Here is an 11,129-nt window from a genome sequence, read left to right on the forward strand (position 1 = left end):
TTTCACTGCTAATGGGACAGAAATACAAATTCATTTTCTTAATATATGCCCTCCATCATGAAAAAATGCAAAAAATCACGTGAAAAACACCATTTTCCTCAGAGTGAGTCTTTAGTGCCCTTGATAAATGTCATTTATACAACTTTAATGATAAGATTAATGCTGAAAACTCCACTGAGATTAGAGAGTAGAAGATGGACCTCTTCCTATTTTTTTAACACAAAATAAATGCAGAAGCATATTTAGCACATAGTGCATAGAGATGGTGGGCGTGCACGCCTTTTCCCAGAAGAAAACATTTACTGTACAGAAGATTTAAAGAAAATAATATTTCAAACAATTACTACAGTGTGTAAAATTAAAAATATGAATGGTAAAAAGGCTAATTTGATTAATTATCTCAACCCAGATACAGTTCTTTGCCCTCATCCCAGCTGAAACGGCTCCCCATTCCCCAGCTGGCGTCTCCAAACTGCTTGGTAGTCACCTGGGTAACAAACAGGCCCAGCCACCTTCGCTTCGTGTGCGACGAGCTGTATCCACACTGGAACGTGCAGGTCGTGGCTAAATGGTTCTGGGTCAAGGTACGGGACATTCAAACCTGCAGGATCTTAATGCCTCAACTCCTTTTTGATTGTCTTTTCTTTTTCTCAGGTCACCACTTTGGGTCAGTTTGTGTTTCCTCTTGATTCCCAGCACAAGAAGCCGTATGAAACGCTGGTGCTGGGCAGATATCGGTCCTCTGCTTCCCCGAGGTAGAACCTGACAAGTTTGTATGTGAATTAATAAGCATTCAGATCACGTTTCTTCTTGTTTTAGCGTCTCAGAGATGAAAGAAGTTCTGATAGAAGATAACCGCTTGATCGTCAGCGTCCCGTCAGCTCTACACTCCCAGAAGCCCTCACTCTCTGGTACGTGTAGTCCTTTACTCTACCACTAGAGGGCAGTGCTGCAGCACAACTGATTATCTTCATCAGGAGTTAAAAGTCCATTCTTAAGTTTGCAAAATCTGCATTTTGATATTACTTAACACGTTACCCGGCTATAAAACCTTTTAGTGAAAAAAAGTTTTTCAAATAAAACTTTTCTTTTTTTATTTTCTATAACATGAGTTTAACTTTCTGAACATTCTGGTTTTGTCAGATCTCAAAGTCACTTTGTCCCGACATCCAGCTCACTTCAGAGAATCATCGAATCAATGAATATGGAGAGACGATGAATAAGGAAAGCTTGACGTCATCCGGCTCCTCTCAGGGGAAGCACGATTTATTGTGTAGTTTGGAGAGAGAAACATGGCCGGTGTCAGCAGCGCAGACAGCAAAAAAAAAAACAAAAAACCAAACGGATATTGTTATTATACGTAGATTTAAATCATAATGATGCCTCTATGGAGCTGTGATGCCATAGAGATTCAGAGGATTAGCAAACAGATTGGGTTTAGTCTCCATGTGTGATTGTTTGTTCAGAGCAAAGCCTCTCAGCACGTTTACCAACAACTTTGAGAAGTTTTTTTTTGCAACTTGTGGGGTTAAAAATAGCTTTTTTTCTTTAGATTTAAAGCATTGTGGAGTTAAAAATGATGGTGTGTTTTAAATCTACCATAGCTGTAAACCATTCAGAGGGTTGGATTCTGCTCCAAAAGAGATTTATTTTAGTGGTTTATCCGGCACTCCTACCTAGCAGTCAGAAATGCTGCTTTGAGACTTTGGTGGAACGAAGATCTGGAGGCCACAGTGCAGAAACACTTCTCTCAGATGGAGCTCCTGTCCCCGGCATTCTTGGTTGCCATGGAGAGCAACGAAACAGTGTTGCTCCAAAACGGATACAATCCTTGCCAGATGGTCGAGCAGCAGAAGAAAAAGGGTTTTAAGCTTTTTGAAGAAGAGACACATGTTATTTATTAATTCAAAGGTGTTCAATAATCCGAGGAATGTTTGCTGGGATCAACTTTTCTTTAAATTAAGAGATTCGGACTGATTAAACTGCATTATTTTATTTCTCACTTTAGTTCTCCAAACTGTAGGGGACATATACAACTATTTTTTACTGATTTATATTAATCTCGTTCACATTTGTCTTCTTTAAAGTTGATCTTCTGTAAAGATGCAGGTTTTCCTCTTAGTTTTTTTGTTTTGAAATCAAAACTTTATTTTTTGCTGCTAAACTCACTTTTATTATGTCTTTACTTTTCAGTCTGATGCCACTCTTTAGCTCTAATGGAGGATTTTACCTCATTTTTTGATATATCTAAGGGCCTAAATAGGGCTGGGTTAATTCAAATCGATTTGAATAGATCTATCTATAGATCAATCTTGCACATAAAGCTAAAATCTGCTAGCTTGATGCTAACGTTTAATGTGATTTCCCATAGGGTGGCTAATGCTAATGCTAGGCTGACGTAAACATACATTTCTGACTAAATGGACATTCTTATAAACTCAGACATTAATTTTCCAGACGAAAACATTTTTTAAAGTAACCATTTGTGGTCTAAAACGTTTTGTTTGTTCTTTCTTTGCCTATTAAAGTGTACTGCTATAGCATGAGCTCCACCTGGTGGCCAAACTGAAATGCCCTCCAGGAGAAGCAGAACAATGTTTACAATGTTAATGATCTGAACATTTTTGTTAGAAATTCTTCCAATCTGATTATTTTACTAATATATTTTACAGTATGTGAATTGTATCAGATTAATATAAATATATTCAAATCATCTAGTATATTATTAATGTATTTCTAAGCAAATGTGTATAAATGTGTAAACTTAAAATTGAATTGAATCGAAGTGAGTGGATTGGAGGAATAAAAAAAAAAAAAATTAGAATCCAAACGACCAGGCTCTAATGGTTCTAATCTAATTGATTCTGGAAATTATTCTCAATACCCAGCACTAAGCCTGAAGATCTCCACATCTTATTCTCACAGGATTATTGGCAAATTTATCTCAATATTTATCGTCATGGTGATATTAGCCTATGTAATAAGCAAATCGCAAAAAAATGCATAAGTTAACTTAAATGCTTGTACTCATGTAAATCAAACAAAGGCCTTTATACTATTGACCAATCGGATGGATCCCTTCACGTCGTTGACCAATCAGATGGAGCCCTTTCGTGTCAGATGCCCGCCTCCCAGGGTCATTTGGAGTATAATTTAAGTTATGTTGACTTTTATTTAAATAATACTGGAAATGTTTTATTTTATTCTAGTATTATATCATCATCGCAATATTGATCATTAATATCAAATCGCAAGTTTTCCTCATAGTGTGCAGCCCTATTTTCAAAAATAACAAAAAGGAATTTAGGAGAAGCTGGCAAAAGGTAAAACTTGGAATGGGATAGGTAGCATCTGGGAAAGAGACGCCGTTGTGAGTATTTAGCAACAGGTGCAGCTGTCAAAGCCAGTGGCTCCAGAGTGCAGCGGGAAGGCCCTGGAGAGGAGAAAAGTACAGCAAAGGAGCCACGGAGGAGAGGAGCAAACATCTGTGAAAGAGAAACATCCAAGATGAAAATATGACATTGGCAACAAAGATGAAAAAGACATAAAGTCAGCCGTCAGTGACCATTTCTATGTTAGTCTCTCACTCATCTAGAAGCTGAGATTTTTCAATAAATGTCTAAAAAATACAATAAAACAAAAAAATACAAGGATATATCAAATCTATTGATCACAAAATGATTAGAAAATAAACTTTTTAAGAAATGATATTGCCATTACAATTGGTCCTAATCATAAAAAAGACATATATGCACTTGTAGATACAGTATTAATACGTTTTGTTGCCTTTCGATGAGGATTTTTTCCCTTTTGGAACGACGACTACAGACTAAATGTAAACACTCATAGCAAACATTGTGTTTTGTATAGTGCTGTCATGAGATTCATTTTTCGTGTGATGAATTCATCACGATCTGTAATTAATTAATCTATTTTTAATCTAATATTTGGTGTAAAAAGCCTCATTTTGAGATATTTTAATTAAAATTCATGACATTGTGGTTCATTAAAGATCATAATATAGCTAAAAAAAGTGACTGAAGTTTTCCTAATAAAACAGACTTTTAATCCTTACTTTTACAGCAACAAGGGTTTTTTAAAATCTTGAACAATTATGAAAAAACAAAACACATTGCTCTAATTTGACACATAAAATGAGGAGGAAACCGTTTCCTTAGCAATACAAAAAAATCGACCTCTTCTTATTACTACCATAATATATGTTTTCAGCTAAGTTGAAATAAACGTTCATGCAAGTGAACTGTAGTGTTTTTTTTTTATATCTGAGAACATGATGACAGTTATAGATTAAAAATGACATTACCTTAATTAAAAAAGCACAAATTTGTCTGTAATTAATTAATTAATTAATATTAATGCTCAAAGTTTCTGGTTCTTTCTGTTCACACATTCTCCCCGTGCATCAGAACGTTTTCTCCAGCGCCCTCCAGCACTCCAAAGCATACACTTAAGAATAAAAAAAAAATTGCTTTCTTTGAGAAATTTTGTCTTTTTTATTTTTTATCTTTAATATTTTTTATCTTGAAATAAGAATTCCTGGTAAGTTGATTTATCTTACCATATCTGCAGAATTATTATTTTTTTGCTCATTTAAAGACTCAAATTCTAAGAATTTAGCTTTTTCTCTGCTGTTTTTGCAGTGTGCATATTGAGAATTTATTTGGTTGAATGAATCCAATTTCCCAGAAAGTCAGACGAATGTACTTTTACTAAATCAAGGCCTCAGATTGTTCTGAAAACTTTTTCAACTCAGCTGTAAATACAAGCTGGGGTGGTGTCTTGTGGCGGAAGCATCTCACCCACAAATCCAGCTTTCTCTTGGTCTTTCCTAATGAGAGAACTCAAGAGCCACAAGCCAATACCTTCCCATGAGTGACAGAAATAGACTCCATCTGTTTCCTTTAGGGAGGATGAGCATTATAAACCATCCCTCGCCATCACATACGAGCTTCTAACGCAGGAGTTTAATGAGAAAAATGCCCACAAAGCCACAGTAAATGGAAGGAGTTCAGTAAACAGCTTTTCATGGAGGGAGGATCGTCTTAATGACATAGAAATCTGTTGTTTTTATGTCCTATTTAAGGAAATATTTTCCAAACTTTGCATATGAGATCAATGCAAGAAACTCGATTTTTCATAGAAATGTTTTTCAGACCTTTTTTTTGTGTTTTTTTTAACATATTTAGAAGAGGGGAAAGTAGTGACACAAATGTGAAAACCGACAGGTGACAGCTGGGAATTGAACAGATTTTGGCTGCTCGACAAGGTCACGCCACCCCCACTTTAAAGTCCTAAAGTGATGAAGCGAAGCCCCGCTGAGGGCGTTCGGTCTGATGGATCCTCTTATCCTTTGTATTACTCAGTCATCTCGGCACACACGATTTAAGGTCAAACATGTAAATGTCAACAGTCTTTTAGTTTGGGTGTATTCAGACTGGACACATTCGGTCTACTTATAGTGAACCAGAGTTCATTTCCCCTGATTATCCCCTGACTAATTTTCAGGTCTGAGATCAGGAACCGGTATCTGACCCATCTTTCGAGATGGACTCGGTCTGTTTCCAACTGAACTGAGCTTAAATTCGCTCTTATCTTCCTCAGTGTAGGAAGGAAGCAACCAGGCTGCATGGCGCCCAAGACAAAAACAGAAAATTGTGCACCCTTTGGGACTTTAACTTGATCAGGGTTCCCGCGGGGTCTTAAAAGTCTTAATAGTATTGAATTTATGAATTTAAAAATAATGCCTTAAAAAATCTTGAAAGCATTGCATATAAATGTAAAAATAATACCTTAAAAAATCTTAAAAACATTGAATTTATGAAATTAAAAATAATACCTTAAAAAAATCTTAAAAACATTGCTTTTATAAATTTAAAAATAATCTATTAAAAAATCTTAAAAGCATTGCATATAAATTCAAAAATAATAGCTTAAAAATTCTTAAAAGCATTGAATTTATGAAATTAAAAATAATACCTTAAAAAATCTTAAAAGCATTGCATATAAATTTAAAAATAATACCTTAAAAAAATCTTAAAAGCATTGAATTTATAAATTTAAAAACAATACCTTAAAAAATCTTAAAAGCATCAAATTTATCAATTTACCGGTAAAAATAATACCTTAAAAAGCTTTAAATTTTGATATCTGAGCCCTAAAAATTGTGCTGCTTGAAACTTCTCAGTTTGACATTGCATCTTAAAATTTTAATTTTTCGATCACGATTTTTTTGATCGAATCACACAAAGAAACAACGGGAGAACCGATTGTCGTGCAACTATTGGCCACTTTTGGTTTGAAAAAAGAAAAGTGCTAAAGCTTTACAGCACAGACCACAAATAACAAGAAAGTAAGCTTCAGTTTTGATCATAAAATTGGAATAAATGAGTAAAATGGAAAATCATGCTTAAATGGGAAATAGACTGAGAAATTGGTCTTAATTTTTGCCATACGTGGCCTAAAAATGTATTAATTTTTTTAAATTTAACTTGAAGGCACTTGTAGGAACCCTGTTGATTGATCTGGGATCTGTTGATCAGGAGGAAGGTGCGCGACACGACCATGTGGTGCATGTGCGGCTTAGCTGTTGTAACGTAACGAAGGCTCATTAATTCAAACAAAGTCTGTCTGTGACAGTTTGATTTACATCGATTTAAAAGGAGAAATCCTCGGAAATGTAAAAATCAAACAGAAAATTGGCCACAAGTTCTGTTTTCCATTCTGATGCATCCGCTTGTAGACGACTAGATCCATGAACGTCTTTGTTTTCTTGATCAAAGATGGCATCTGCCTCATATCTAAACAGCTGGATAGCTCCAACATTGCTCGCCATATTCGTTGCACCGCTAATGTTAGCCGCTGTAAGCTAGCGGGAGAGCTTGTAAACAAAGAAGTCTCAGGAATGGGGAGATTGCTCCTCGCCCTGCAGAAACTATGTCCAAGAAACAACACAGATCCTTTTAAAATGTATTTAGGCTAAAATGTCATAATCATAGTTTAAATTTCACTTTTAAAAATAGATCAAAAGATGATCGGACCTTAAAGAAATGTCCATTTTAGCATCCTCTGACAGCCTGTAATGACAAAAACACAGATTTTGATGAGAAAGATGTTAAGAAAAATGATTGTTAATTAAGAACAATTGTTGTAAAGCTTGTTTGCTTCTCTTAATTATTAGTTCAAACCTAATTGGCTCATAAATATTTAAGTTTTCTGGAATCCTTATGGCAGAAGTTTGGCTCATATCAAAGCAAAGTAGATAATTAGAGTTTTACTCACTTTTCATGTCGAGAGCTGAGTCACCGTTTGAAGATGGGTTAGCTACAGGGCTGCGTGTTTGGCCTTTCCGCCCCAAGGTTCTGTCTCCATGACGTACAGAAAAAAAAAAAAAGCAGGAGTTGGTGAAGCTTGGTGTAGAGGTTAGATCAGTTTTCAGATCAGACTTTAGAGCTCATTACCTCCAAGAGTGCTGCCTGCAGAGTGTCAGAGGAAGTGAAACGTATCTGTCAGGTGTGCCTCTCCTGGAATATTAGAACTTATAGAGCCAAGGTCACTGCAAGTCTCTGCAGATGAAGATCTGTGGTGTGAAGGAGCTGGGCAGGAGCCAACGCCGGTCTCTCATTACAGAGAAACAGGCGAGGAGCTCCTCCAGGTTTGATGGCGTTAACGAGGGGATTCTCTTTGTGAATGAAAGGGGGTTGAAAAAGCTTCAAAAAATGAAGGAAATTTGTGGACTTGCATTTTATTTCCTTCTTTATTATTAACTTTAATGACCTTTTTAATCATTGAATATGTCAGAGTGACGAATCAGTTAAAACATGTATAGGTGATGGGAAGGGGGGCGGGGTTGCTTTGCTGAAACAGTCGCACCCACAACTCAAAAGCTAAATTTCTAATGAATTACTGCCGATTGAAAAAGGCATAAATTTAATTAAAAGACCACTGGGAACTGTATAAACTGAGGATTAAATAAAAACGTGCAGGTTTGTGTTTCCATCCAATCAATCTATGAATCAATAATCTTTATTATGTGTTACAATTTTGTGCAACACATTTTTGTTTTTTTTTATTTTCAAAAACATTTAATCTTAAGGAAAATATTTGCAGATTAATATTAAAATGCATAAAAGCTGAAGTAAAATGCACAAATAAGGAGGTTGTTGCAGAACAAACGTATTAACAGAAAGTATTTGATTAAATTAAAAACAATTTTTTGTTGTTTCTGGATGCTCTTATACAGTGCTGCTGCATGTAAAACTTTAATTTAAAAAAAAGACACACATTTATTTAATTTTATGATAAATTATATACATGGTGCTTTGAAAATAGACACTAAAAGATGATTTATTTTCGTTTTGTTTATTTTCCTGATTCTCAGATAACCTCCAAGTAAAACTTGACTGAACTTGGAACAGATTTAGACAGAAAAGAATAACGAGTTTTTATCATTTTCTGAAAATTCCTGTTCAAGTCCCACTACACTCATGATGAACTAGATGATGAACTATTTTAGAAGAATTTTCAGTGGGTTTTTAATTAAGATCATACCATTTTTAGTCAGAATTTTAAAGAAAAATCTGTAGTTTTCAAGGATAGAGCTTCTGGAGAGTGGCAGTATTCATTAGAAATTTTCCTCCGATTCGTGGACAGGACTGTCGGCGTGGAATAAAGTGACGTATCCCAAAATTCCTCTGCTCTGCAACATAAATGCAAGTTTTTTAGCATATTAAGCAAGTGGCAGCATCTGTATCTGCCGGGGTTGTTGTATTTGTACACGTGGCATGGTAGTTTTAAGAAAAAGTTACATTTTAAAATGACCGGATAATTTATTAACACCGTTCAGTGGCGATCGCGGCACATTTTGAGGTCATTTTGAGTCCAGTGACAGGCAGGTGGCAGGATGGCAGCAGCACAGTAACTGACTGATGTGAAGTTCTCCAGGGTCAACACAATCATTTGGTGATTTGCCGATTGCAGACTGGGCCCCGCGGCCCACTGCCATCGTCCGATTGTTACAGAATGTACGGTAGCAGCACGGGCACTTGACGAGACATGGACCGGGGCTCCGCGATTACTAGATCTGGCAACCCCGGACACCGTGGGTCCAAGAGGGGCGTTGATGCACCACAAAACTCATGGGCTTTGATAGCACCAGTGACCCCAAAACCAAATTAGGGTTGAGAAGAATACAAAAAAGACAGAACATTGTACTTTCTTGGGAGGCATGTTGTCTAAAAATGTATGAATTGACAAGTTTATCTTGTCTGTTCAGAGTCGGATTTGCGAATGATTAGTGATGCAGAAAAGCCCCGAGCTACTAGGAGGTTGGCGGCTGGTGGCACTTGACATGGACGGCCACCGTCCAGAGACACATCGTCCAATCAGAGTTGTCGCCAAGCTGTCACCTGACTGCCACAGTCTACCTTCATGACCACGTCAATGATTTAAAAAAAAAAAAAATCAGGCGACTTTATGAAATCTAAAAGATTCTCTCGACGCTTCCCCGTCTTGTGTTGTATTTGTGACCGTGGCATGAGCCTGCCCTGACTTCCCATCATCCCTTTGTTTTACTCCTGCTAGCTTACACCCCCCACATAGCATCACTGCTACAAAATGACTAACAAAATCGGAGCTATCCAGCTTCACAGTTTTGAACCAGGTGCCATTTTGGATGAGAAAAACAAAGACGTTCATGGATCTATTCGTCTGCAAGTGAATATATCGGAATGGGCTCACTGATTGTAGCATACTCAAAATTTTAATTTTCTTCCTCAAAACCAGAAAAAAATACCACAAGAACAGGCAAAAAAAACATAATTTTAATTATCCTTAAGGCTATAACATTAAGACTGAGGCTTGGAACTGTGTAGCAGTAAATACACCGTGTTCTGACCCGATTCTGACTCTTTGTCCCACACCTTCTCTTCACAGAGGTATTGAAGCCTTATATTAGGCCTGGAGCGGAGTGCTTGGAGCTGTTCGCTCGCAGTCTGCAGCCTGGATGGACAAGCTGGGGCAACGAGGTGCTGAAATTTCAGCACAGCAGCTACTTCACTTTGACACCTGCAGATGATCCGGCAGACACCTCTAAAGAGGAGGCTCCCGATGGGCCTTCAGCTGCTCCAGCGCTCAGTTCCCCCCACCACGCCAACTAATGACTGGTGCCAAGCGCCTTTCACATCAGATTCTCCCTTTGTTTTTAATAAAGATTCAGCACCAAAAATATTGCTTTTGATCTATAATCTTCATGCATGCACCTTTGATTTCTTTTTCTTTTTTAGTGTGAGTAAATATTAAGGTGCAAGCCTGAATACGTTGTTAGAGATGAAAGAGCATTTTTGTGCAGCAGTTTTAAACCAAACACACAAGACTGAAGCTTTGCTGCTTTGGAGCTGTTATTGGCACAATTTGTGTCTTAGGGACGATCAAAGTGTTTCTATTTATACTTGCTCCATGCTGTTTGGGTTGAAAGTATAGTTTTTTTTTTTTTTACCTTTCTAGATGTGAAAAATGTTTTGACACGGACTTCAGTTTAAAGGTTTTTCACATCAGTAACTCTCCTCCTTTCTTCTCTTGTTCTGTCAAGGGCGTTCGGATAATTTGGGCCTCATTCTCCCCCCGTTTTCTCTGAAAGATGAGCTCGCCTGTGTCACTTCTAAGCGGCAGACCTGCCTTTTCATGTCGGGTGGGGCCTCTCTAATGAGTCAGATTGGGCTGTGTGAATGAGGAGGAGGAGGAGGGGGAGGCTGGGAGGAAGGCGAGGAAGAGCAGTGGCCTCAGCAGCACACATCAGAGCTAACGAGGCCAGAATGCCACTCCAGCAGCATCGCGATCACATTAACTTGTCAACCTGTCGGTCCTTAACACCATTAATCAATAGACCAAAGCATTTAACCCTTTAGTTTTTAGTTGGCGGTGGACCTGAAAGTACTTGTCTCTATTAAAGAGACTTAGTTTTTGTAAACTGGCAGTTCTTTCAATAAAACACAATAATATATATATGTTTTTTATATAACTATATATACAAACATATATATATATATATATAAATGTTTCATATATATGCTTTTTATATAACTATATATGTATATATATATATATATTTTTTA

At 37.0% G+C, this 11,129-nt stretch overlaps 1 protein-coding gene and 1 long non-coding RNA gene across 2 annotated transcripts; one reads left to right on the plus strand and one right to left on the minus strand.

Moving 5' to 3' along the window:
• Nucleotides 1–409: 409 nt before the first annotated feature.
• On the plus strand, nt 410–10,243 carry mettl4 (methyltransferase like 4; the record flags this gene model as incomplete). Its single annotated transcript, XM_024279662.1, is given in 4 exon segments — nt 410–584; nt 655–755; nt 820–911; nt 9,952–10,243. Coding segments are annotated over 4 exon segments (592 nt in total), but the record flags the coding sequence as incomplete, so codon positions are not given.
• LOC112151050 lies at nt 3,372–8,384 on the minus strand. The gene is made up of 3 exons (XR_002920061.2): nt 7,300–8,384; nt 7,059–7,094; nt 3,372–3,485 (listed from the first exon to the last, which is right to left on the minus strand). It is a non-coding gene; the product is annotated as an uncharacterized LOC112151050 (long non-coding RNA).
• Nucleotides 10,244–11,129: the final 886 nt, after the last annotated feature.

The sequence above is a fragment of the Oryzias melastigma genome, linkage group LG20, assembly GCF_002922805.2.
Source record: "Oryzias melastigma strain HK-1 linkage group LG20, ASM292280v2, whole genome shotgun sequence".
In the NCBI taxonomy this organism is placed as follows: Eukaryota; Metazoa; Chordata; class Actinopteri; order Beloniformes; family Adrianichthyidae; genus Oryzias; species Oryzias melastigma.